This window comes from Capra hircus, chromosome 16 (genome assembly GCF_001704415.2).
Source record: "Capra hircus breed San Clemente chromosome 16, ASM170441v1, whole genome shotgun sequence".
NCBI classification, from domain to species: domain Eukaryota; kingdom Metazoa; phylum Chordata; class Mammalia; order Artiodactyla; family Bovidae; genus Capra; species Capra hircus.
In genome coordinates, this window is record NC_030823.1 from 62546672 (window position 1) to 62573503 (window position 26832).

General features: G+C 37.7%; 2 protein-coding genes across 3 annotated transcripts in view; one reads left to right on the forward strand and one right to left on the reverse strand.

Annotated features, from left to right (window-relative positions):
- DHX9 (DEAH-box helicase 9) overlaps positions 1-22817 on the forward strand; it is a 45234-nt gene extending 22417 nt beyond the window's left edge. The window contains exons 13-28 of one of the 2 annotated variants that reach the window (XM_005690952.3): positions 2340-2481; positions 2911-2993; positions 6366-6522; positions 8435-8535; positions 9927-10140; positions 10321-10415; positions 10690-10763; positions 11870-12022; positions 13753-13913; positions 14682-14793; positions 15378-15539; positions 15649-15776; positions 17215-17444; positions 17599-17714; positions 18618-18818; positions 21126-21836. In XM_005690952.3, the coding sequence (XP_005691009.2) occupies positions 2340-2481; positions 2911-2993; positions 6366-6522; positions 8435-8535; positions 9927-10140; positions 10321-10415; positions 10690-10763; positions 11870-12022; positions 13753-13913; positions 14682-14793; positions 15378-15539; positions 15649-15776; positions 17215-17444; positions 17599-17714; positions 18618-18818; positions 21126-21537 (2541 nt within the window). In that variant the 3' untranslated portion in view covers positions 21538-21836. Of the gene's footprint in view, positions 1-2339; positions 2482-2910; positions 2994-6365; positions 6523-8434; positions 8536-9926; positions 10141-10320; positions 10416-10689; positions 10764-11869; positions 12023-13752; positions 13914-14681; positions 14794-15377; positions 15540-15648; positions 15777-17214; positions 17445-17598; positions 17715-18617; positions 18819-21125 lie in introns of both variants that reach the window. The other variant, XM_005690953.2, reaches the window with a different exon arrangement.
- SHCBP1L (SHC binding and spindle associated 1 like) overlaps positions 26031-26832 on the reverse strand; it is a 38978-nt gene continuing 38176 nt past the window's right edge. Inside the window, exon 10 of the mRNA XM_018060694.1 lies at positions 26031-26320. Within this exon, the coding sequence (XP_017916183.1) occupies positions 26069-26320 (252 nt within the window). The 3' untranslated portion in view covers positions 26031-26068. The remainder of the gene's footprint in view (positions 26321-26832) is intronic.

Consider the following 26832-nt stretch of genomic DNA (forward strand, 5'->3'; position numbering starts at 1 on the left):
GGACACGACTGAAGCGACTTAGCAGCAGCGACAAATATCAAAGCAAGGAAGCTAGTGTGGAATGGTGGATCAAGGGTTATTCTCTCTCTTTGCATATAAAACAGCTTTCATTTATTCCCTAGTTTTCCTTTATTGTTGTATCTTTCATAAAGTAGTACATTTATGGAGTTGAAAAATGCTTCAGAGAATTATTCCATCTTCTCAGAGTGGTGTATTTATAATAGATGGTCACCTAACTTCTGCTTGAAAATTTCCAGTGGTGTGGAGGTGTAGCCTGTGTCTTCTGATTCCAGGACAGCCTGGAAACACTTAGTCTAAATCTACATGTACCTTTGTTGCTATACTTACAGAATATCATATTAGCCATATTATCTACCAAGTATAATGCTGTTTTGTATACTTGGATGATAGGGAAATCTTTGGAAGTTTTCAGAAAAATCAAGGCCCAACACTTAAAACATTAACCCATAGCATCATCCTTATGATTCAGCCTGTTTATTCCTACATTGCAGGGAACAATTATATACATTTAGTTTTCCCAGCTACATAAGCACATCAAAACTAGGAGTGATTTCATTGTGGTCTGGGGGGGTTTTGTTTGTTTGTTTTTTAATCTTTTTCTGTTTGTCTAGCACCTTCTGTGGTACCTGATACTAATGTGCTATGACTACTTACCTTAGGAATTAATAAATGGGTGAATGGTAGATACAGCAAAGGATGAGATTGTTCGCGTTCTTAATAACTCGTACATCTCAGTTAAATAGTTCTTTAAAGGTGTGCCTTCACTTAAAACAACAAGTTCTCTACCACGTGTGATTGGTTTCCCTATTGAAAGATCACTTGATACCATTAAGAGTTAGGGCCAGTGGTGAAGAAATTTTATTTTCTGTAAAAACCTTGGAATCACTTTGTATACAGAGTGAAAAACAGCATTTTAAACATGTCTGCCTGCCGGGGTCCTGCCCCGGTGGATCCAGGGAATTCGAAGGGGAGACGGAGTGGGCGAGGAAAACCTTATTTATTTAATTAGAAATATAAAGAGAGATCAAGAAGAAATAGTGTGGTAGGAAAATTTAGTGGAGAAAAGAGGCTGAATAACTTGGTTTATGTGGAAAGCCAATAAAGTTCCAGACAAGGAACTTGCATCATCTCGGTTAGGCCGCCGGTGTCCTCTTTAATAGCGGGGGTGCCCCACCTTGGGCTCCCTCTCTTGTGGATCTTAGAAGCCGAGGCAAGTAAGTAGACTTGGTGAGCCTCCACGCCCCAGATGGGAATTCAGCCAGAAAATAGAGTAAAGACACGGGGGAAACCAGTCCAGTGACGGGCCCATCCCCTATTGTCCAGAAAGGCCTTTTATACTTTTTTTTGTACATAGACATCAATGGATAATATAAAATTATGCAGCATCAGCAGCCCTGACTCTTACCAAAACCAGGCTTTCTTTCTAGTATACAACATACCTAGTTGTATACACAAGTCTTAGGTGATTTACATCATCTTCTGGCCAGAGGGCCAGTTAACATTTTACGGCCTTTTTCTGATAAGGATTTGTCAACCAGAAGACTTATTTGTGGTGTTCTTCCCAAAGTCTGGTGCCACTCTCAGAAAGCACTAAATAAAGCTACATTTTTACGTAGCAAGGATACAAGAGGAGTGCAGTGATACATAACAAAGAAAAGTAATTAACTCAAAAGTCTAGTGTTGCTAACATCAAAACTACTATATTTCTATTTCTATATCCCAATTACATTGATTAATATCCTTCAGGTGCCTAAAAGGTAAAGAATATGGAGGCCTGGCAGCAGTCATTGAGTCAACAGTGAAAACCCGTCACCAATATATCTTTTTAGAGAAGGCTCTGTATCTCTAAGATGCTCTAAGCTTCGTGCCTCTCGCGGTTGGGGGGCTGTAAACAGATCACAAGTAGAAAAAAGTTCAGGGGAACCTGTTAGGCAAGTTAGAGAGCCATCCAAAGGGGGTTCAGACCGAGACATTCTTTTTATATGCAATAAGGCAGGCAGACTCTGGTGTTTGGGGGTAGATGTTAAGGAAAACTCGGGGAACCCCTGAAGCTAGATCACGCCTTTGCGTTTTGTCTGGCTTCCTTCCTCGTGACCATTGCCATGGGCGGGATTCCTCACGCTGGCTCCCGGCATCTGCCATAGAATTTTTTTTTTTTTTTTTTTTTAATTTTGGAACTTTCTAAATATATCACTATTATTCTTTCTATTGATTACTGAGCTGGCAGTGGGTCAGGTTTACTACAGTAATTTAATAACCCTACTAAGTGTAACTAATTTTGTAGCATTTAAATCACTTTTTTTGTTTGTTTGTCTCAGCCCAGGAGAATCAGTGCGGTTTCTGTGGCAGAACGAGTTGCATATGAGAGAGGAGAAGAGCCTGGAAAAAGCTGTGGCTATAGCGTTCGGTTTGAGTCCATACTTCCTCGCCCTCATGCGAGTATAATGTTTTGCACTGTAGGTCAGTGACATGTTTTATTTTTGCCTTTCACTTGGGGTGTACATTGTGTTTGTGACGAAAACTTGATAACAGCACAGAATGACTGGAAATGATGAATCAAGAGCCCAGTCTCAGAATTCTTGTTTAAACAGAACTTTTGGCAGTTTTCCTCTTAGTACGATACATTTCTGGTTGTTGTAGCACAGAGCAAATGAAATCAACTTAGGTTACGAGAGTAACATCTTTTTCATACTCTTCATTAGACAGGTATGTTTCAGAGTACAGATCACTTTTTAAATAATTTATACCAGTGATGAAACTAAAATGCTGGGGTTGTAGTAGTTGAAGCATGGATGATTGTCTGGAAATTTGTTTCTTTGCACTTTTCTGTACCTCCCTACTTTACCATAGAAGCTCATCTCCAGTGTTTACTCTGATTTTCTTTTCAAGGTGTGCTCCTAAGAAAATTAGAAGCCGGCATTCGAGGAATCAGTCATGTAATTGTAGATGAAATACATGAGAGAGACATAAATGTAAGTAACTTGAGAATTATAGTAAGGTACTGGTACTAATACTCTGAATAAAGAGAGCTTACAACTTCTGACAAAATTAGGTACTTTAGTCACTAAGATATGGGCCATTCTGTTTTAGCAAAGTCATTAAACCCTTTTTTTGTTGTTAAAGCAGAGTTCTAAAAGTAAAGACCTCTTATTGTAAAGTAAGTATAATTTCAGTGATTATTAAGCTATACCATAATTCAGCAACTGAATGATTTATCACTGAATATCTGATGGAATTTTAATGATCAGTTTTTCTTTGAGTTGAAAATTTGTAATAAATTTTACTTTTTCTTTTGGCCATGTGACTGGTGGCATCTTAGTTTTCTGACCAGCATTGAACCCATCCCCATAGCTGAGTCCTAATTGTTGCACCACTAGGGAGTTTTAAAATTTAATACAGTTAACAGTGTTTTTTTGAATATTTGTAGTTTTAGTCTTTTTTGATAATAATACCAGAATTAAGAAAAAAACTAGATTTTTCACACCTGATCCTCTTGGTTCTTAGCAAAACTTACATAGAATTAACTTCTTATACAGTTGTATAATTCAAAGATTGATCCCATAAAGCAGTCTGTTTTCTATGACACTGTTTTACGTATCCAAACAAAGATGTTAGTGGATGGATAGTAAGTCATTCAAACTATTGCCAGACTGCTGTATCTTTACTAATAGGTAACACACAAATGTTCTTCGAGTTTAAATTACTCCAGATCATACTAGAAACATGGATTATTGTTACTAATTTCCCCCAAAATAAGTGGTATTGGTTAGCTTTTCTTGAGAGCTTGTCAGGTCTGTATTAATATATTGTTCATTCAGTAAAAATGGAAAAACAGCTTTGCAGAAACTTTGTTCTCTTTCAGATGAACCTAATCTAAATTTGTCACTTTAAGAGGAAAAACCTCAAAGAACTTATAAGACCAATAAGAAATATTTAGCAATATGGCTGGATAAAAAGTTAATATACAAAAGTCAGTTGCATTGTATATGTTACCAACAGCTAGAAAACAACTAAAAAGATAACACTGCACTAATCAGAATGTCAAACACCTAAGACTGACTCCAACAAAAAGACCCAGAACCTCTATAAGAAAAATAGAACTTCATAACAAAATACTAGAAAAGAGCAGGTTGTGTTCATGGCTAGAAGGACTTATGTCAGTTCATCTGAAGTTGATCCACATTTGAATGTCTAATCATATTTCCAGTAGGTTGTTTTTTTAATGGAAGTTTTTTTTTTTTTTAATTGTAAACAGGGGAGATTTATGGCCAGAAATAACCAGGACTCCTATAGACAGGCAGAATGAAAGCTCTTGCTTTACAGATGTTGGGACTTAATTTGAAGCTCTAGTAATTGAGATAGTGTGGCACGAGGGGGGACAGTTTGACTGACGGAGTAACAGTGTAGAAACAGATCGTGTTGCGTGCAGCTTTGGTGTAGTAGAATGAGTGATAGGTGTCACGTTAGATCAGTGGGAAAGGGAGTGGACGATTCAAGAAATGGAGCTGGAAACAAATGCTCATCTGTAAGGAGATACTTGAATAGTTTTCGATCCTTACCTCGTAACCAAATATAAAGATCAGCCGCAGGTAGATAAGGATCTAAGTGCCAAAGCAGTTTTAAAACTCTAAACTAGAATATGTAAGTAGACAACTAAACAGCAGTACCCAGTAAAAATATAATGTGGCCCACACATGTCATTTTTAATTTTCTAGCCTCATATTTTAAAAGGTGAAGAGAAATATAAAATTAACTTAGTATAACTAAAATTTTCATTATGTGGTCAATATAAAATATATATCAAGGTTTTTTGCATTTTCTTTTTCATGTTAGGTCCTCAAAAATCTGTGTATTCTGCTCTTAGAGCACATCTTAGTTTAGATCAGGCATATTTCATCTCCTCAGGAGCCACAACTTTATGGGGCAACAATAGTGCAGTCCTTTTAGAAGAATTTCTTAAAACAAAAGATGCATTAGCCATGATACAAGACTGATGTGTTCATCTAAATTAAGATCAGTTATTCATTCAAAAGATACTTTACGGAAAACCACAAGCTTGAAGATTGCAATATAGCCAACAAAGGATTAGTAATATAGAAACACCTCCTGCAAATTAGTAAGAAAAGTACAGATGGCTCAGTAGAGAAATTTGAAAGAGGAGTTATATTTGGCTAGCAGACATGATGTGGGGTGTTGGTCTCGTTGGTGAATAGGAAAGTACACACTAAGACCATAAGATACTTCTCTTTTATATCCACTTGATTAATAAAATATAAGTGATGATACCAAGTATTGAAGAATATAAATGTCATCGGCCTCTCTTATTTGAGCATTATCTCCCAAAGTTCAGCATTTCACACCCTCTTAGTACAGTTCCACACCTACACTTACTCATGGAAGCTTGGATATGTACCACAGGAGGTGCGCACAAGAATGTTCAGAGGGCAAATGTTTGGACGATTAAGATCCTGAAAACAACATAGATGCCTGCAGAGGGCATCCCCAGAAATCTTCAGGTGAATTAACGAGTGTATACACACATTGTGATATTTAAGTAGTTTTGTCAGACTGGTAACACACGTGGGTGAATCTTAGCAGTGCTATGGTGTGTGAAAAAGGAAATCCTAAAAGATGACATAGAATGTTGTACCCTCTCATAAAGATAAGAATAGGTAAATTTTAAAATTCTATGTATTCATACATATATATGTCTGTGTATATGTATTTAGATACAGATATAGATAAGAGGAAAGGTATATGAAAAGAAATAAAGATTCAGAATGGTGGCTCTCTTTAGCTTGGGGAGGCAGAATGATGGACTTGAAGACCATATTGCCAGAGAAAAGTTTGTCAGAGATCCACCTTTAATGTTGTTTGGTAGGTTGATGGAAACTCTACATTAGTAAATAAGTGCCTTGATCATTGTTTGTTTAAATGGACTAAGTACAACCTTTTCAACATATTTAAGATTAGATAGGTGATTGGAAAACTGATCAGGCTGAAAAACTGAAAGGCTCATTGTGACTTTCCCCCTTTCTTCAGTTAAAGTTTGTGCAACTGAAAATGTAAATTTCATTGAAAATTTCCTCTCATTAAATTGTTTTCTTCTCCCTTCCCCTACCCTGATAGCACTCATTACGAATCCCCACAACGAATAGGCTACAACTGTTGTTAAAAAGTACTGTTACTGCATTCCACTGTAATCCCTCATCTTACAAGCCACCTGAAAAACCAAATTTCACTGATATCTTGTGCTTATATAACTCAGAAGTCTTTTTAGGTGTATCTCATGAGCAAGGACTTCTTAATTCATTTGTTTTTCTTTTGTGTTTATGTTATAATAGACTGACTTCCTTTTGGTAGTGCTGCGTGATGTCGTTCAGGCTTATCCCGAAGTTCGCATTGTTCTCATGTCTGCTACTATTGATACTAGCATGTTCTGTGAATATTTCTTCAATTGCCCAATCATTGAAGTTTATGGGAGGACTTTCCCAGTTCAAGGTAAATATTGTGGGAGTAGGGTGGGAAGGTGAACATTTTTTGTGCAGTAGTGTGTAGTTTTCCTTAATCCCAGAGATAAGAGTAATCTCAAGGATATTTAAAATAAAGTCTAAATTGAGAATCAATCTTTTGTAGAGCAGAGCAGGCAGATTTTGAAACAAGGTTAAGGTGAGTGTCAAGTTCATGCATTTCTGATTATTAAGAGCTTCTTTATTTGGAAGATTTTTATCATCACCATACTCTATGATAGTCATCTAGTAGCTTGTTTTTAAAAATGAATTACTTGGTACAATCTAATTTGAAGACATGAAAATAAGCTAAAAAGTTTTTAGTGTACATATGGAATGATGAATAGCTGTGTCAAGATGCTAACTTTTGAAATTAAAAGGTAAGAGTAGCTCTGAAATAAAAGTCAGTGCACTCATATCTCATGAGGGTACAGTTAGTAATTCCCAGATGGCTTTGCATGCATACTGGGATTCAGAAAATAGGTAAGTGAATGGCACATGGTGAGAACCAGGTTAACTGCTGTAGTGAGAGGCTATATGGGTGAGTAGAAGGGGAGACTTGAATAAACTCTGTGGTATTGGGTTACAGTTGTAAACATCTGTAAGAACTCATGTTCTAATAGAAGTAAATAAATGCAGACAAGTCTGGATCCATGAATTTGTATACATATATTTCCTCACTTTGTCTGCTGAACATGCCTGGAAGTAATGACATTCTAGTACGATACCCAGATCTTGTTTTCAATACCATTCTCCAATTAAAGGAACCAGATGTCCTTAAAGAAAACCGATTCTGAGGCAGGGAATACACAAGATGAGCCTGAAACATTTTGTAGTACCAGAAAGTAAGGAAGTGCTTAAAAACAGTGAAGGAGTCAGAGGGACATAGGAGTCAACTGTAAGCTCTCAGTGGCCAAAAATGGAATAGGTGGAACAGAAAAATAAAAAACAGTATTGGATTTAACCTGAAGTATAAAAATAGGTATCCATGGGGTCACAAAGATTCAGGCACGACTGAGCAACTAAACTGAACTGATTAATTTGTGCAGTGGTTGAATAAATACGTGGATAATAAAGACACAGCTCTCATATGAAGAATTACAGAAAAAATTATGTAGATATTCAAAAAAGTAACTCTTTAACTCTTTATATCTTCAGGGTGCTCTACTTAATGACTTGCTTCCAAAGAGTAACATATGGAAATGGGGAAACAAGTAACTTGGCAAACACTGCCTCACCATGATCAAGTTTATATCACAATGAGGAGTTGTATTGATATGTACCTTTGCTATAATGTGATGAGAATGGTACTCTGGGGCTCTTTGGTGTAGTGGGGAAGTGTTTAGAGTATGAGACATTTCCAGAACACTTCTGGAACACTTCAAAGAACCTCAGGAGCATAATTGATCAGTAGATGTTCCAGCCTTTGCACTGAGGTCCTTCTTTAGAGTAGTAACTAGAAGGAACCCATTTTATAAGGATGGACTATGGTTTATTATTAATTTCTGCCCACATGTACCACACCATGGGAATATACAACATAAAGCACAGTATGCAGTCCATGAATGTTAGTGGACACCCTGACTGGCTTTGTGGGAACATGTATGTATAAGAGATACCTCACCCCTTCCTTCATGGTTTAAGAAATGGGAATACTTAGTTTGGTTGGGAAAACAGGTTATTGCCCCTGAACACTTAGTTTGGTTGGGAAAACAGGTTATTGCCCCTGAAAATGCCTTGGCAGTTGTGAAAAATCAGATTGAAGGGCATGAAAGTAATTTTGAATTGTGAATTTAATTGTGAATTTTGAATTGTAATTCGAAATTGTGAAATTAGAGGATGAGTTTTAAAGACTGCTCATTCTGAAAGTTGCTGTTACTTACCCGACTGTATTGTCCTGGCAGAATACTTTTTGGAAGATTGTATTCAGATGACCCACTTTGTTCCTCCACCAAAGGACAAGAAGAAGAAGGATAAGGATGATGATGGTGGTGAGGATGATGATGTAAGTGAATTTAATGAAGAATTTTCATTGTGGGCAAAATTTTTATTACAGAGAATGATTTCAGTAAAAAGATGCAACAAGTTAGCATTACAAAAAAAACCTTTAAAAATTGACTATATCTACCTTTGAATTTGCTGATGTATTTGAATTCACTGATGTATTTTACTCCAAAAGATTCCACATTCAGTGAAAAGTTTTTTTCATAACAAATTTTATCTCTGGCATAAAGGTTTTTTAAAAAAACGGAAAGAGGAGTATATTTAGTAACTATTTTGTATGATTTTGCTGCTCTGTTATTCCGTGAGCCATAGCACCTGGAAGACTGGTAGGTACAGTCTTGTACCCCATCTCAGACGTACTGAGTCAAAATCCACATTTTAAGATCTCCAGGAGACCCATGTGTACAGTATAAAGTTTTAAGAAGCAGCAGTTGTAGTCCTTGGTTATACAGACTATATGGTGATGACATTAGCACGTGGAGAGAGTATGAAAGTGGGGGATAATGACGGATTTCCTAAGAAGAAATGGGAAAGAAAAGTCGACAATTATTTCATAGTGCTTAAGAGTTGGACCAGTGATATTTTAAAATGCGTCTTAAGTCTGGAAATGTGAGGAGAATGAAGACTACAAGGCAGCCAACAATGTAGAATATACTGAACATAACCTCAGATTTTTTTTTCTTTTTTTTTGAGGATTGGTAGTTTTAATCAGATACTTTGAAGATATAAATGAATTCTATTATGAATTGCGTTCTCAAATCTTCTGATGAATTAGAAAATTTATGGGGGGGTGGGAATCATAACAAGTTTGTTTCTCATTACTGAAGGTTTGGGTTATCTTTGTTTCTCAGGCACACTTTTTGGAAGATACCAACCATAGTAAATCAGATGAAGGTGATCCAATGTCCTGTCTGTAGGACTCATTTTAGAATTAAAGGACTTAATATTTAGGGTGAGATGAGTCTGGAAGTTACACAGAGAAGCATTGCATATATATATATAAAGTAATTATACAGTAATTGATACAAAGAGAGGATCATAGAAGCAGTTCGTTAATTGGTAAGGAAAATATTTTTTGAAAAACCAAGGTTATAGTCAAAAGAGAGAAACTTGGTAGAAAGAGCCATTAGTAACTTCAGTCAAATGAAGAGTTTGTGCCTTGAATTTTAGTCATGTCCTATGGGACATGTTGGTCAGTGGAGAAATTCAATAAGCCAGTATGCAGTGGTTTTACATTTTTAAAAATTAAATTTCTTCTATATGCTAAATACAACTAAACAGCTAGAGATAATAAGGATATTTAGGTGTCATTTGAACATTGAGAACACATCTGTCTAGTTGTGAGCTGTGGTGATTGAGACAGTCCAAAATATGTTTCCCTGTTTTTTGCAGGCAAATTGCAACCTGATCTGTGGTGATGAATATGGTGCAGAAACAAGGATAAGCATGGCTCAACTGAATGAAAAGGAAACTCCTTTTGAACTCATTGAAGCTCTACTTCTGTACATTGAGACCCTTAATGTTCCTGGAGCGGTGTTGGTCTTTCTGCCTGGCTGGAATTTGATTTATACTATGCAGAAGCATTTGGAAATGAATCCACATTTTGGTATGAGTCTTTCTTGAATTTTCAACTATTTGAGAGTGGGAAGTGAATGATTTTGCTTGTTCTCTAGCCAGTATGTGAAAACAAAGTTTAATGTATTGATTTTTGATTAAAAAGTACATAATGTAGGCAGTTTTAAACCAGGCTCCTTTTTAAGACCTGGACTTTTCCATATTGTTACAGGAAGCCACCGGTATCAGATTCTACCTCTGCATTCTCAGATTCCGCGAGAGGAGCAGCGCAAAGTATTTGATCCAGTACCAAGTGGAGTAACCAAGGTAACAGGGTTGCAAGTGCCTTAGATATTAAATGAGACAGACCTTCAAAGAGCTATCCAAAAAAGTTGTAAATTATCTAAATTGAGGAAGAAAAACACAGGTCTTTTCTTCATGAATTTAGTGGTTTTTCCAGTTATCCAGTCATTGAGTGATTTTTTTTAAAAAAACTTTTGTAGTTCTATTATCACTTACTACATAGGCAGATCATTCTTTTTTTGAGTACATGATAAAATATTTTCCTAAGTGTAATTTTTAAAATTTTATTTCTTCACAGATTATTTTGTCCACAAATATTGCTGAGACAAGCATCACCATAAATGATGTTGTTTATGTCATTGACTCCTGCAAGTAAGTTCTCAAGGAGCCCATTGCCTGGGGCATAAGAAGTCAGTTAGCAGATTCAGAACACTTGGTTTTTAAAACTCTATTCTTCTACCATCAAAATTACTGTGCTGTATCTGTATGTACTGAGTGATTCTTGGTGTTGATCATCATATCAGTTATGGTAGAAAGTGACAGAGCTTAATGTTAGCTTCTGGCTGCTTCTCATTATTTTTATCTGCTGGTATTTTTCTCATATGCCATTGGGTGTTTTCATTGACCACTGCAGTACAATAGTGAGCTGTTTGGTGTGTAAAGATACCCAATATTTAGGTTGTGACAGGTGTCCTACTTGTAGGACACTCACTTAGAATAAAGACGTGTATTTGCATGAGGATGGCCTAGGAAACAGCCAGGGAGGCACTGTGTTACAGGTAAAGTAATACACAGAGAGGACAGGAACGTCGAAGCTTGGTTCTGTCTAGCTAGCTTGTGCTGCTTGTCTTCTCTGTGTCGTTCCTAAGCCTGTCCTGGAAGTTGAAAAAGATTTTCCAGTGCCCATGTCAGGTCACCCTCAGTCATTTAGTGACAGCTGCCTGTGTGTGACATTGACAAATTCCGAGTTTGCTACAGGGCTCCAGAAGTACCTTGCTGACAGCGCTTGGTGAGGTCATTAGAAGTACTGCATGTTCCGGTTTAGCACATAGTCTTTAGATCATAGGTTGCCTAACAGTTATAAACTTTGGAATAGAGTTGGCTTGAAATAATTATCACTTAGTTATGTATATGTGCCATATCCTGTTTAAATGCTATATGTTCATTAATTCACAAAATGGAAAAACACTGTGAGGTAGGTGCTAGTATTATACACGATTTCAGTTGAGGAAAATGAGTCACAGAAAGATTAGTAACTTGGCCAAGATCATCCAGCTGGCAAGTGGCACGTGTGTGTTACATCACCTCATAGTAGGTTGGCAGCTTAGAGAGTGCAGAGTCAAATTCTTGGTGCTGCTCACAGACAGACATTGCAGGTAGGCCTAACTATCTGGAAGCACCTGCCACTTAGTGGAAATATAATAGCCATGTATTGATAGTCATGTGAGTTTTAGAATTAACCGCCCATTCCTATTTAGGCAAAAGGTGAAGCTGTTCACTGCTCACAACAATATGACCAATTATGCTACAGTATGGGCATCTAAAACAAACCTTGAGCAGCGGAAAGGACGAGCTGGCCGTGTACGCCCTGGATTCTGCTTTCACCTCTGTAGCCGAGCTCGTTTTGAGAGGTAAGACCAATTCTTGAGTGAAGAAGGAAGATTTTCTTTCAGCCTTTTTATGCACACAGCCCCTCCCCACACCTCTGCCCTGACATAACTTAATGAACTCAGTACATAGTGCTTTCAGTTAAGTTCATTGCAGGAAACTTAGCTTAGATAAAAGATTATGGTGAGAATGAGATGAAATTAGAAATTATCAACAGTGGCATATTTGATACTGGTATACTGTTTATTGATAATCTTTTAAAAGCATGACATGTTTTCCCCACCCCCACCCCCCCATCCCCCCCAAAAAAAAGGATATATGTGCATTATTCAGGCACCACATGGGGAGTACTGTATTTATGAAATGATTAGCTTTCTGAAAAAATATGTTAAAATAGACCCTACAACCACCCAGCAGCACATCACCTCTGTCATACGATCTGCCTCATGTGTGAGAGAGGGCATTGTTCACCTAAAGAAACCAGAGCCTAAGGAGCTCAGCAGACTTCTCCAGTGCTGAAATCCAAGTCTGTCAGTGCCTTGTCCATTTCCATTTATACCACAGAGCCTTTTGGGGAATGTTAGTGGGTGAGACCAGTCGCTTTAATGCGCTTCTCTGGGGCATGAGTGCACCATCTTCTCAGTTTGTTGGCTCTCCAAATGAGGTGGTATTCCCTGTGTGCCTCCCCACAAACCACCCCCCCCCCAATTTTTTTAAATAAAAAATACTGTCCTTGAATTATAGACTTAAGATATCTATTTAGTTGTGTGTTTCCTGGAAATCAGCGTGGTGTACATTAGCTTTAATAAGTTGATAATAAAGGTAAGTTAGGGGTGTGTGTGTATTCACCGCAATGAAGAAATTGTGGGCCAGACTAATTTAGGTCTAGATGTATATAACACACTGAGTAAAAATCAGAGCTTTGATTTGTTTTTATACTGGTAGCATGGCTCCCTAGTAATTGTAAATATAGGTTTATTTGAGCATCAGAAATTATTCCAGGCAACTGGCTGCAACGTGATACTTAGTTCTTTTTAAAGGTTGGGTTCTCCCTTGAACTGAAGAAACATCTTGGAGTAAAATCAGCCCACAGCTAGTAACAGCATGAGTAGATCTGAGATTTTTGTTCTTTTTTTCTGTAAGATAAAGTACAGGTATGCTATATGCATTTATGTAAACCCAATTTAAGCTGATCTAAGTCTTGCCAGAAATGTTTGCATTCACCTCCAGATGATCCCGCTGAATCTTCATTACAAATAGTTCATATAGAATAAGCCTGAGTTAGAAATGTAGGGACCTGCATTTTAATATTATTTGTACCTAACGTATCATATAACCTTAAACACTCACGCTCTTTAGGTCTTTATTTCCCCATTCTATAAGATGAGATTAAGTTACTTAACCTTTTTGTGTCTCTTTCCTCAGTGGGGGAAAAAAGGTAGTATAATGCTAACTCCATAGGGTTTGTTTGAGAATTAAGTATGTCAGTAATGGAAAGTATTGAGAACAGTGCTCAGCACACAGTAAACTCTCAGTAAATACTATTTTTGTTAATTTATTTGTCTAGTTTTTATTAATAGAATTTTAAAAGGTTAGAGAGTCTTGTCCAAGAGTCTTTGTAGTAAATATAAGTATTCTTTGGTAATTGTGGAAGGATGAGGGAAGGGCCTGATTAGCTCTCTGCAAGGTTTTTGTTAATTAAACGCGTGTGTACACAAAAGAAGATGGTTATTTTATGCTTATTTTCTCTTAGACTCGAAACCCACATGACACCAGAGATGTTCCGAACACCACTGCATGAAATTGCTTTGAGCATAAAACTTCTGCGTCTGGGAGGAATTGGCCAGTTTCTGGCCAAGGCAATTGAACCTCCACCTTTGGATGCTGTGATTGAAGCAGAGCACACGCTTAGAGGTACCCACAAATACAGATCTGCCTAACTCATGTGAATTACATCATCTGTCTTGTCCTCACAAATAACACTTCACAAAGGAGTCAAGAAGAGGATACAGTCCACAGGACTGTGATAGTAAAATTTCCAATGTTGCTTAATGTACTTAGTATGATCAGTATATAAAATGAGCAATATAAGGTAAGAAAGGAGTAATATGAGTCTCATTTGGGGAAAAAAAAAATGGAGAAAAGGCAGATGTTATTTCTTAACCAGTATTTAAGATCAGACAGTGAATATTCATGATACCCACAGCATTTTATGTACATCTCTTAGAACCTCTATGTTTTCTAATCACACTTAGAGAAACAGTGTATAGTGGGAAAAAATAAGAACATTGGAGCCGATTTGAATTTTTAATCTCATGCTCCTCTGCACATGAACTTCAGAAATTTATTCTCCAGATTTCATTTCTTTCGAAAAATTATTAACAGATGGTGTCAGACTTGTTAACAGCATGTTTTATGCACCTATTATAGTTATTACTGTACTTACAGACTTCTCATGGATGGTACCCATCTTTACAGCCTATAGGGCCTAATTCTAGGGCTTTCTTCGTTAATTTTGTTCTGTTTCTGAGTGAAGAGAATTGTTGATATGGCGTGATGCTGGCAGTTGGCTTGACAAATGATGAAAACTTCAGTCAGTATCTGAAACTTAAGTTTCATCTTTCCCGGGGTTGAGGGGGTATTCATTACTGTTTCTGCTCACGAAGCAATCTCTCCCCACAGAGCTTGATGCATTAGATGCCAATGATGAGTTGACTCCTCTAGGACGAATCCTGGCTAAACTCCCCATTGAGCCTCGTTTTGGCAAAATGATGATAATGGGATGTATTTTCTAGTAAGTGCTTTATTTTATTGCTTACAGCTAAATGGTAAAACAGTTTCAGAATTTTATCCCCCTCCCAGTAGAAACAGGATGGGCCCACATAGAAGAAAAAGCTTAAATATTCCTCAGTAGAGAAGTGGCATGCTTGAGATACTGAGCAAAGTGTGAAATGAGAAGAGACTGTTGTAGTAGATGGATACCTGGGCCTAACTTGTTGAGATGAAGAGCACAGATTTATCAAGAGAAGTGCATTTCCTCTAGGAGGTTAAGCAGCTGTCCAAGAAAGAGAAAGGTTAGGAAAACAGGTATATTTTGTTCACAAGTTTTGAAGATGAAGAGATTTAGTAAAATGAGGGAGAATGGGAAAGGAAAATATAATACTTGGTCAATTTATGGTAAATAAGCATCCTTTAACATCAAAGCTCATTTTGTTTTTTTCTTTTTGCATCTGGAGAGCAGCTGTAAAATTCTTTGTTAAACCAATTTCAGTACTGAAAAAGCAATATGGTAGCTAATACCCTGACCCACAATTGACTGTACTGCCGAGTTGCTGGAACAAGAATGTGGTTTGGACCGAGTTTTCCCATCTCTTTCAGTGTGGGAGACGCTATTTGCACCATCTCTGCGGCCACCTGCTTTCCAGAGCCGTTCATCAGTGAAGGGAAGCGACTGGGTTATATCCATCGAAATTTTGCTGGAAACCGATTTTCTGATCATGTGGCCCTTTTATCAGTATTCCAGGCTTGGGATGATGCTAGGTATGGGCTTGAAAGACAAAGATTTGTAAGATTTGAATGAACTGTCCAGTTTGTAGTCTGTATCTAGTTCTTTAGGCTTTGAGTATAACTTCTTAACCTGTTTGTTTAGAATGGGTGGAGAAGAAGCAGAGATACGTTTTTGTGAGCACAAAAGACTCAATATGGCAACACTAAGAATGACCTGGGAAGCCAAAGTTCAGCTCAAAGAGATTCTCATTAATTCTGGATTTCCAGAAGGTAAGATTCTCATATCTAAAGTACCTTAATATTAAATTCACATTGACAGTCCCAGTATATTTTAGCTTTAAACATAAGGCTTTTGCTTTTTTTGTATTCCTAGCTATTTCTTAGTTTTTTGAACTCTGGTGATAATCAGTTTTTCACATTAATTGAATTTTTTTTAAGGATGCAAAAGGTTATAATGTTCAGATTACAGTTTTGTACACAGATGATGAATAGATGTTTTGAGAGTTGTGCTGCTTTGGGAGGTTTTGTTTTTATTGGATTGTAGTTGATTTACAGTGTTGTGTTAGGTTCTGCTGTACAGCAAAATGAATCAGTTACACATCACTGTCTTTTTTTAGGTGGAAGGGTGTGTTTTTATTTCTAATCCATTTACTTTGTAAAAAAACAGGCCTAGCTTTTTGCATTTCTAGAATGAGCAGTTTGTTGAATTAACCTCAGGTAGTGGTTTGTGAAGTGATGTATTAATTTGCTGATCTGTTCATTCTTAGGTGTGAAGTTAAACTCTATTGCATTAAATTTTAATTGGCTTTGAGTAAGTTTTAATGGATAGCTAATCATAGAGGACTTTGATATCTGATATTGGAATAGTAATCCAACTGTTCATTTCTTGTGTGAATTTGAACAATTGTACTTCTCCAACTAGATTGAGACAGAGTTAATTTTCTGAAACATTGAGAGTTGGAACACGTAACCAGAAATAGCTAGTTGAGAGACAGAAGGACTACCTTCTGGGCCATATCTAAATAACTAAACACTTTTCTTCTGTTGTAAACTGACTAAATTTATACAAAGGAAAATAGGACATTTTTGTATGATAGACTCTTTACAAAATTCCTGAGATGCAGATATGACCTCCATTTCACAGGTTAGGCAGCTGGCCAGAGGTTTAAATTACTTGTCCACATTCATTCAGTTCAGAAGTTTATAAGACTGGTATACAGGCTTTTTGGAACAAAGTTTATCCACACTCTTACCATCATATTTTCCATGTGATGGCCTGGGCACAAAGCATTTTTTGGGTGAAAACATCAGCGTTTTTCTAGTGTGTTCCTCTTGGTCATCGTTTCATCTTCTGTAGAAGGAGCAGCTTTTTAAGAGCAGCAGGTGAAACACTGGTCATACCAGTCTAGCTTTAATCTGAGAGGAGATGGTTAATTGGGGCATTTGTTTTTAAATACTTCAAGCTTAGTTGTGTCTACAAAAGAAAACAGATGTTTTAATTTTACTAAAATTGTGAAGACTCAGCAGAATTTCTCCTTGCATTAATCTGAGTGCGAGAATGCTAAGAACAGGGGCAGTTAGATGGGTTATTTGAAAAAGAGAATGAGGGAGGAGTTAATTCTTACAATTGTCATTTAATTTTGGTAAATTCAATGTTAGAATTAGCCAGATACTTGATTTTTTTTTTAAATCTCCTTCCTCTTTACAGAGTGTTTACTGACACAAGTGTTTACTAACACTGGACCAGACAATAATCTGGATGTTGTTATCTCTCTCCTGGCCTTTGGTGTGTACCCCAATGTGTGTTACCATAAGGAAAAGAGAAAGATTCTCACCACTGAAGGGCGTAATGCACTTATCCACAAGTCATCTGTTAATTGTCCTTTTAGCAGCCAAGACATGAAGTACCCATCTCCCTTCTTTGTATTTGGTGAAAAGGTAAGAAAAGAGAGGTTTAGAAAACTTCTACATTTAAGATCCAGATTACTTTATTAATGAGTAGTGGGGACATGGGTTTTAGTTCATTATTATTATATGGTAGTTGATTGACAGTTGGAATGTCAACTTTTTCCTCTTGCCTCTTTATCTTCAGATTCGAACTCGGGCCATCTCTGCTAAAGGCATGACCTTAGTCACCCCCTTGCAGCTGCTGCTTTTTGCCTCCAAGAAAGTTATGTCTGATGGACAGCTTGTGGTTGTAGACGACTGGTATGGATTTTCAGATGTGAACTCACCTGAATTCTTAGAATTGAAATGTACTGGAATTCAGCTGCTAATCTATTTGTGAAATATGGCAGAATTCGATGGCATAAACAATGTGTTGTGTAACACTGTCTTTTCTTAGAGGAGTATATCCTAGGCTTACGATTTGTAGCTGATAGTGAAGTCTCAAATTGATTATACTTGTAGAGGCAGATGCAGTAAATCAGGGGTGCCCACCCTCTGGGGTCTAAGGCCTGATGACCTGAGGCGGAGCTGATGTGGTAGTAATAGAAATTCAGTGCACAGTAAATGTAATGCACTTGAATCATCCCAAACCATCCCCACCACCACCCCAGTCTGGAAGAAGTTTCTTCCACAAAAATCGATTCCTGGTGCCAAAAAGGTTGGGGGCTGCTGTATTACTCATTGGAGCCCCATCCACCGCCGTGAATACCACACTGAGGAGTTAGAATCTAATTGGAATTTGGATGCCTCTTTTTTATGTACACTCCATATTGCTTAGAGACAAGTGGTGTCTGTGTAGTAAGCACTTGGCAGAATTGAACAGAACTTAATGGTTAGTAGGCTCAGTCATATTCATGAAAATTTACAGAACTCTGAGTCTCTTATTTCATTCTTTTATTGGAGGCTGAAGTGATCTGTATGGCTAAGCGTACTTCACTTGGTAGACTTCATGGTTCACTACTCCTGCCAGTAGCTAGCAGTGAAGTTTAAGAAGCTGGTTTAACTTACTGTTACTCTTCATACCTGTGTTTGCTAAATCTAGGGCCATTACATTTGGAAAAGAAGTTAAATTTATCCCATCACTTGCCATGGGTGAAATTGGGAGATAATAGTCTTTTTCTGTGTGTACCTCCTCTCATTTTTAATCATTTTTCCCTAATTTAGGATAAGACTGCAAATATCTCATGAAGCTGCTGCCTGTATCACTGCTCTTCGAGCAGCCATGGAGGCTCTGGTTGTTGAAGTAACCAAACAGCCTGGTATCATCAGCCAGTTGGATCCTGTTAATGAACGTATGCTGAACACAATCCGCCAGATCTCTCGGCCCTCAGCTGCTGGTATCAACCTTATGATTGGCACTACACGGTGGGTATCACAGTAACTTTCTTTGAACTAAGCAGAAGAGACAGTAATCTTACTCTACATTTAGTTTATGGAGGCCTTGTTATTTAAGTTAAAATTATATACACATTCTAAATGAAGTTTAGTTCTGGTTAACACATTCAGAGAAAGAGTGTTAATGATACGTTACACCAGTGCATGCTAGAGATAGAAAGAGACCTTGGAAGTACATACAGAGTCCAGGATAGGTCCCATGACAGGAAAAAAAGCGACAGGCCCAGACAGTCCTCTTCCCACAGAACTGCTTTGCCATCTCTACAGGAAAAATGATGAGGGCTTAAATTGCTGCTGCTTCGAATGAAAAGCGTCAGAGTTTAATCTTTAACGTGTTCTATTTGCCTCATTTTTTTTCACCTTAAAAAATTTTCTTTGCCCACTGCCTTTTACTCTCAAAATTTTTGATACCCGTAGAAAAGGCAGAACAGTAGTGCAGTGAACTCTGTTAACTTAGGTTTCAATGATTGTCAGCATTTTGTGACACTTGCTTTGATATATATATATTACACACATACTTTTGTTGAATCATTTGTGATTCAGTTGCAGGTGTTACGACATTTTACATTAGTATGCTTTATGTATCTTTTAAGAACATAGCTATAAGTCACACACAAAAATGTGTTAAAATAATAGTATCTAATATACAGTCATTAAAATTTGTCATTCAAAAATATTTTTCGATCTCCCCATCAAAAATCACTTAACTGCATTTGGTTTTAAAGTGTTAACTTACTATACAGAAATGCTGTGTGCCTTAATGGATTCTGGCATTCCATTTTGGTTATAACTGAGTTAACTTTTCCTTTGAATTAATCAAACATAGTACTTAGATGTGGCACACTGTGCTAAGTGCTTTTCTGATATTCACTTGCTTTAATACTTGATCCACCTGTGATGTAGGTAGATCATTATCCCTTTTAATATAAATTAATAAACTAAGCACAGGGAAGTTAAAACCCAAGATCTTCCAGCTAGTGAATGGTAGAGTTGAATTCTCCAGCAGACAGGATGGCTCCTGAAATGGTGCTCTCATAACTGTGGTCTGCCCACAAGGTCAGTTGTATAGAACAATTGAGAAAGAATCTTCAGAAAGAAAGATGGAAAATACGTGTCCCAAGCATGGTATAAATGCAGTACTCATAGATGTTTAGGAGATAAAACTTTTGTCAGGAAGGGGTGGTGATCAAGAAGGCTTCATATACAAGCTGCTCTGTGAAGGACAAAACTAGTAAGGATGGGATAGAAATAAGAGGTTAGGTTGTGTGAATAAAATGGTGGTCTGAATTATAGTCAGGGGAATTGAAATGAAAAGTAACTAGATTAGAAAGATTTGCAATAGAGTCAGTAAGTATTGGTTATGGATTAAAATGGGGAGAGCAGTGTAGTGAGGGAATGAAGACAGATCCTACCATGTTTCAGGCTTGGACAGCAGCTGAATTGGTAATGCTAGTCTCTAAGAAGGAGAAGCCAATGGCACCCCACTCCAGTACTCTTGCCTAAAAAATCCCATGAACGGAGGAGCCTGGTAGGCTGTGGTCCATGAGGTCACTAAGAGTTGGACACATTGAGCGACTTCATTTTCACTTTTCATTTTCATGCATTGGAGAAGGAAATGGCAACCCACTCCAGTGTTCTTTGCCTGGAGAATCCCGGGGACAGGGTGCCTGGTGGGAGGCCGTCTGTGGGGTCCGCAAAGAGTCGGACACGACTGAAGCGACTTAGCAGCAGCAGTGTCTAAGAAAAGCTTCACAGGAGGAATGAGCAGATTGGGGTATGTTAAATTGACATTTTGGTGAGACATCTTGATTTTCTGCAGCTTTTCATTACCCTCCTTTCTTTGCCATATGAAGCCGATTTAGATGGAAGTAAATTACCAAAAGGCATTTTTGCAAAAACATTTTTCAGAGTTGATACAGGAAAATATTTTGTGGTAAAGGTCAAATAATTTATTGCCAGGTCAAATTATTACTTTCTTAGAATGCCATATATTTGAGATGAGTGAAAGTTGTAAGGACATGTCAAAATTTTAAGATTTTTAGAATGAACCAGTAAGAACTTTAGAAAAACAGATATTTATAGGTATGCCTCCTCTTGTGTCTGTCTTGAAGTTTAGCAGATTTATTTCATTTCAGCTTAATTTGTGCATTTGGCTGTATTCCCTTTGTGTACTAAATATTCAAATATGACTAAATGTTACTATTTTGTGACTAGTTGAGAAGTATTCATGATGCTTTGCTAAAGTGTGCTAAAATGGTGGTTTTGTGCTTTTCCTAGGTATGGAGATGGTCCCCGTCCTCCCAAGATGGCTCGTTATGACAATGGAAGTGGATATAGAAGGGGCGGTTCTAGCTACAGCGGTGGGGGCTATGGCCTTGGAGGCTATGGCACTGGAGGCTACGGAGGTGGTGGAGGCTATGGTGGTAGAGGAGGCTACAGTGGCGGTGGCTATGGGGGTGGCTCCAATTCGTTTCGGGGAAGCTATGTTGGAGGTGGTGGCGGCGGCGGTGGTGGCGGTGGTGGTTTTAGAGGGCTTTCCCGAGGTGGCTATAGAGGTATGTCAGGAGGAGACTACAGAGGGGAGAGTGGAGGAGGGTACCGAGGATCTGGAGGATTCCAGCGAGGAGGTGGCAGAGGGGGTTATGGGGGTGGTTACTTCGGACAAGGAAGAGGAGGTGGAGGCTATTAAAGTTTAGTTATGTCAGTGTCTATGCATAGACAGTTTAAAAAAAAGCATGCTACCCATTTTCTCAAGTTATTTGCTGCCAGTAAGTAAACCCATTTTCCACCTGTTCTGTAGTTCATTGTAGCTTAAACTACTAGACATTTAGTTATATTAGTGATTTTGTTTATATTATGTAAAATATCTATAATAAAGGTACCACAGTTTGTATTTTTTTTCTTTCAGGAGTTGAGAATTGTCTTTAAAATACTTGATATTTTCTTGACTTTAGTTTAATACAATAGAAAATAAAGTATTACATTGAATACTGGCCATGTATAGTTAATTGTTGATCTTACACATTAGAATAATTTTACAATGCCAGTTAATTACATTCATTAGTTTTAAACATCAGGGGAAAAACTACTTCATTTCATAACTATAGCAACTGATGTCATTACCTACAGTAGTTAGAATAAATAGCCTTGGAATGCTGTTATTCTTGTGTTAAATACTGGCCGGTACCCAATTTACATGAATCTCTGTACCTGAATAAAACTTTTGACCTAGGATTGACTATTTTTACTTTTTCCCAACCATTCTCTTTGAAAAATCTAAGACCAAGGTCAGCATTCTCCTTTTTCCTGGTTAGTAGTTTCCAGTATTAAAATTAATTTTAATTAAAATTATAAAATTAATCCAAAAAACTAAGGTAAGTGAAACTTCAGTGCATAATGTTTAGGTGTTTGACAAATAACTATATTAACATGTATTTCAAAGGATATTTGTTAAGCTGGGTTATTTTATTGGAGACATTTATACACTTAGTATATACTTGTTTCCAGTGAATTTTCACATTTCTCATTTCAGTAGCACAGTATAGTAGAGATGACAGTTTTTGAATTAGAACCGAGTTCATATCTTCATGCTGCTGACATGTGAATGATATTGGACAACTTATATTTTGTCTTAGTGGCATTTTCAAAATCCTCTTCTCGTGGATTATCTTCAACGGTTAACTGCTGATAAATCCAATTTATTTATAGACTCTCAAATCTGTCTCCAGCTGAGATTTTCTTTCTGTGCATCAGGCCTTTGTAAAAAAACTGCTTACTAAACAATAGAGTGCTGTCCAGAAACAAAGCTTTCCAAACTGGAAAAAAACCCCTAATTAACTGCATCTTGTGTGTCTCACAAAGAGTTAGCAACTGCTTGTACCTTGTGCTGCTGAGGAGTCCCTTCATTCCTTTGGTTTGTAGCCACCTGCCACTTTACTGCTTCTAATAAATTGACAAGAGACTCTCGTATTATGGCTCCCATTCTGTTCTTAATTTAGTTGAGACTACCATAGCTGCTACCGGCATTGCAGTGGAGCAAAGGAAACCCCTTACAAAAAAGGGGTTCTAATTCATCCCTTTTCCTTGTACACTAACACCACTTTTCATCTTGATTTGTCCAGCCTTCCCCTCCAAAATCCTAATATTTCCATCCCCAACGACTATGATGAAAAATCCTTAACAGTCCTACATTGTTTCTCTGCATCAGAGAATAAACCATTTCTCTGCATAAGCAGAGACCCATTGGTAGCATTCCTTTAAAAGTTAACATTATTACTTGCAATACACAGTACAGTGTGGAATACAGTGGTTACTAGGACCCAATGCCTGTACTCCAAAATTAGTCTAGTAGGCCAGCCAGGTATGTGCACAAAAGGGAAAGAGCAGAAAAAACTGAATTAAAAATCCCATTTGAGAGGAATAGGATTAGAATTTGTCATCCCTTGACTTAGAAAATTAAGATGGGTGGTAAGCAGAAAGGCCCCTCAAAGATGTCCACATCCTAATTCCCAGAGCCTATGAATGTGTATCCTGCATGGCAAAAGGGGCTTTGCAGGTGTAACTGAAGTTAAAGACCTGGAGATGGGGTCATTACCCTGGATTATCCAGGTGGGCTCAATCTAACCATGGGTTCTTAAAAGTGGAAGGGAAGGGACAGAAGAGTTGGGCCAGGGAGGCAGAAATTCAAAGCAGGAAAGGGACTCATTCCGTTGCTAGCGTTGAAGATGGAGGATGGAAGACAACCCAAATGCAGTTGGTCACTAGAAGCTGGGAGTAGCCCCCAGGTGACAACAGTTCTCAATCCTACAACCGCAACAACAGAATTCTGCCAACACTCAAGTGAACAAGGAAACAAATCGCCGAGAACATCCAAAAACACTGATTTTAAGCCCAGTGGGACCCATGCCAGACCACAACCTACAGAATATAAATAAAACCTACAGATAATAAATTGGTGGAGCTTTGTTTGGTAGGACTGATGTTGAAGCTAAAACTCAATACTTTGGCCACCTGATGCGGAGAGCTGACTCATTCGAAAAGACCCTAATGCTGGGAAAGATTTGAGGGCAGGAGAAGGGGACGACAGGATAAGATGGCTGGATGGCATCATCCACTCGATGGACATGGGTTTGGGTGGACTCGAGGGGTTGGTGATGGACAGGGAGGCCTGGCGTGCTGCAGTTCATGGGGTTGCAAAGAGTTGGACGCAACTGAGCAACTCAACTGAAGCCTCTTATTATGTTATGATGGAGAGAAAAAAGTAAGGATGGGAAGGCAAAAGAGGGAGAAAAATAACTCAGTTTCTAGAAAATCTTAAAAACACTTTGTGTATGCTTTGATGAACTGAGAATTGGGGGGCAGGAGGAACTGTATTCTGAAGAAGGACTGAAAAGTAATTCGGAAACCAATGGAAGCAACCAAAAGGAGGCAGGTGACCAATGATTGAGAAGCTTGTTCATGCAAGGCTGTTGCTTTCTGTTCACTCTCAAAAGGGTCTGTCTGTCCATCACTTACTCTTTGGAAGAAACAAGGAAGTAGAGAATTGGAAAGGAAAATCCCCACTTTGACAGCTTATTAAATTCATTATAAAGAGGCTTTTTCTTAAAGCCTCCTTAAATTACGTCATTTGGCAAAGACAACCTTGTGTTTAAAAAGCTATTCAGTGAAATACTGAGGAACAACATTTATTAAATTCTCTAAGCCTTAAGAGATTATAGCAACACAGGGTCACTTCTACTAAATTCAGTTCAGCCCAGTCTCAGTCACATCTGACTGCCACGCCATGAACTGCAGCACGCCAGGCCTCCCTGTCCATCACCAACTCCCGGAGTTCACTCAGACTCATCATCGAGTCAGTGATGCCATCCAGCCATCTCATCCTCTGTCGTCCCCTTCTCCTCCTGCCCCCAATCCCTCCCAGCATCAGGGTCTTTTCCAATGAGTCAACTCTTCGCATGAGGTGGCCAAAGTATTGGAGTTTCAGCTTTAACATCAGTCCTTCCAAAGAATACCCAGGACTGATCAAATTTGCAGAAGGAAAGATGAAGGGCTGAAGCCTGTGCTTATTTCCTTTTATATCCTGAAATTAATGTAAATTGTGCTTACTGAAAAAGACCAGTTTCTTAAAAAACCCTCTTGTAAAGCACACATGGCAATCCAATTTAAAGGTTTTCTAGCTTAATGTGCACTCAGAGCCATGTGATTAGATTCTGGCTGGGGGCGGGGGGCATAAAAGTTGAAATGTGTATGACTTAGTAGAGAGGTCTTATCCCTTCTGCTTGGCTTGAGCAACAGTTGCTATCTTAGACCGTATGGTGATTTGGATGAAAACCATACAAATAGAAGACAGAAGAAATTTGAGGCACTTTGAATTTCTAGCACTAATAGTGCCCATGTGGAACATCTGCTAGTTTTGTAACTGAATACCTCTGGATTTCTTGAACATAAGGAAGAAATACATTTTCTTTGTTTTTTGTCTTATTATGACTTTTTGTGTTTCCTGTAGTTAATCCTATATAACTTACCTTATTCCAGTTACCTGCACAGATACGTAGGAATGAATCAGGAATTGACCATAAATTGGCCAGAAACTACGTAAAAAACCTAACGCTGCTTATTGGACTAAGGCTATAAGAACAATATTCAGGGACTTCCCTGGTGGTCCAGTGGTTAAGACTCCATGCTGTCAGTGCAGGGAGCTTGGGTTCAGTCCCTGGTCAAGGAACTAAGATTCCTCTTGCCCCATGGTGTGACCAAAAAATTTAAAGAATTTTAAACCATGTTTGCTTTTGGAATGGGTGGTGATGGTATTACCATTTAGCTTTTAGGTTGTGTGACATTTCAAAGACATTTTTTAAAAACATTAAAATGACTCTTCAGTGAGAGCATTAAATACAACCAGGTTAGCTCACCTAGTGGGCGTTAGTCTCCCAGGTGTGTGTGACTCTCTGTGATCCCACAGACTGCTGCCCACCAGGATCCACTGTCCATGGGATTCTCCAGGCAAGAATACTGGAGTGGGTTGCCATTTCATTCTCCAGGGAATCTTCCCAACCCAGGGATCAAACTAGGGTCTCCTGCATTGCAGCCAGATGCTTTACCGTCTGAGCCACTAGGGAAGCCCTTAATTAAATAAAATTTGAATTTAATTAAAATGACCATTTCTGTGGGATATGAGATTTATTAAATATCTGAAATATAAAACTTTAAATCCAGATGCTTCAACTTGTTACTATTCTAATATCCCCCTTTAAGTTTGCTTCTATTTTATTATTGTTCATTTCCAAATTCAGATTTTGCATTACTTTGGAGAGCATATTATCATCTCTTTTATCTCCTGAAGCAGCCCCTTTGTTGAGGGCTTCTTCTGCTACAATAAAAAACTGTTCAGTTGGTTGAAGAATGCTTACTCCATAGCCATTGTTGTTGTAAATATGATTATTAGTCATCTTCAATTTGGGTGCTGGAAGAACCTGTTAAATTATTCAAGGAAATTGGGTTTTCAGTAATTTCTATAAAAATATGAACTAATGAACATTTCATAAACTCTAGAACTTAATTCTTAAGCTCACACATTACCTTGAAACAACTGAATCTCAGTTTTGAACAAGTGTTATTTTCCGCATACTGGAATAATGTAATATTAACTACAAAAATGTTTGAGGAAATAGTATATGAAGTTTTCAAGTTTATTGTTAACTATACAAGTCGAGAGAGGGACCTATAAAGGTAGAATTTACATAAGTAGAAAAGAATGGGAAAGCATTTCACTTACAAATTATTGCTATTTATGTTTTAATTGGTTAGCTTAAATTATTTTACAACTTTTGAATGACTTAAATATTTCTTAATATATTTATCCTCTTTATTCACTTTACTTAGCCAAATGTATTAATACTACAAGTCTGGCTCAATGAAAACAAAATCTAAAAAGAACTTACCCCTTTCTCATATTCAAAGTTATTTACTAAGAATTTAAGTTGAA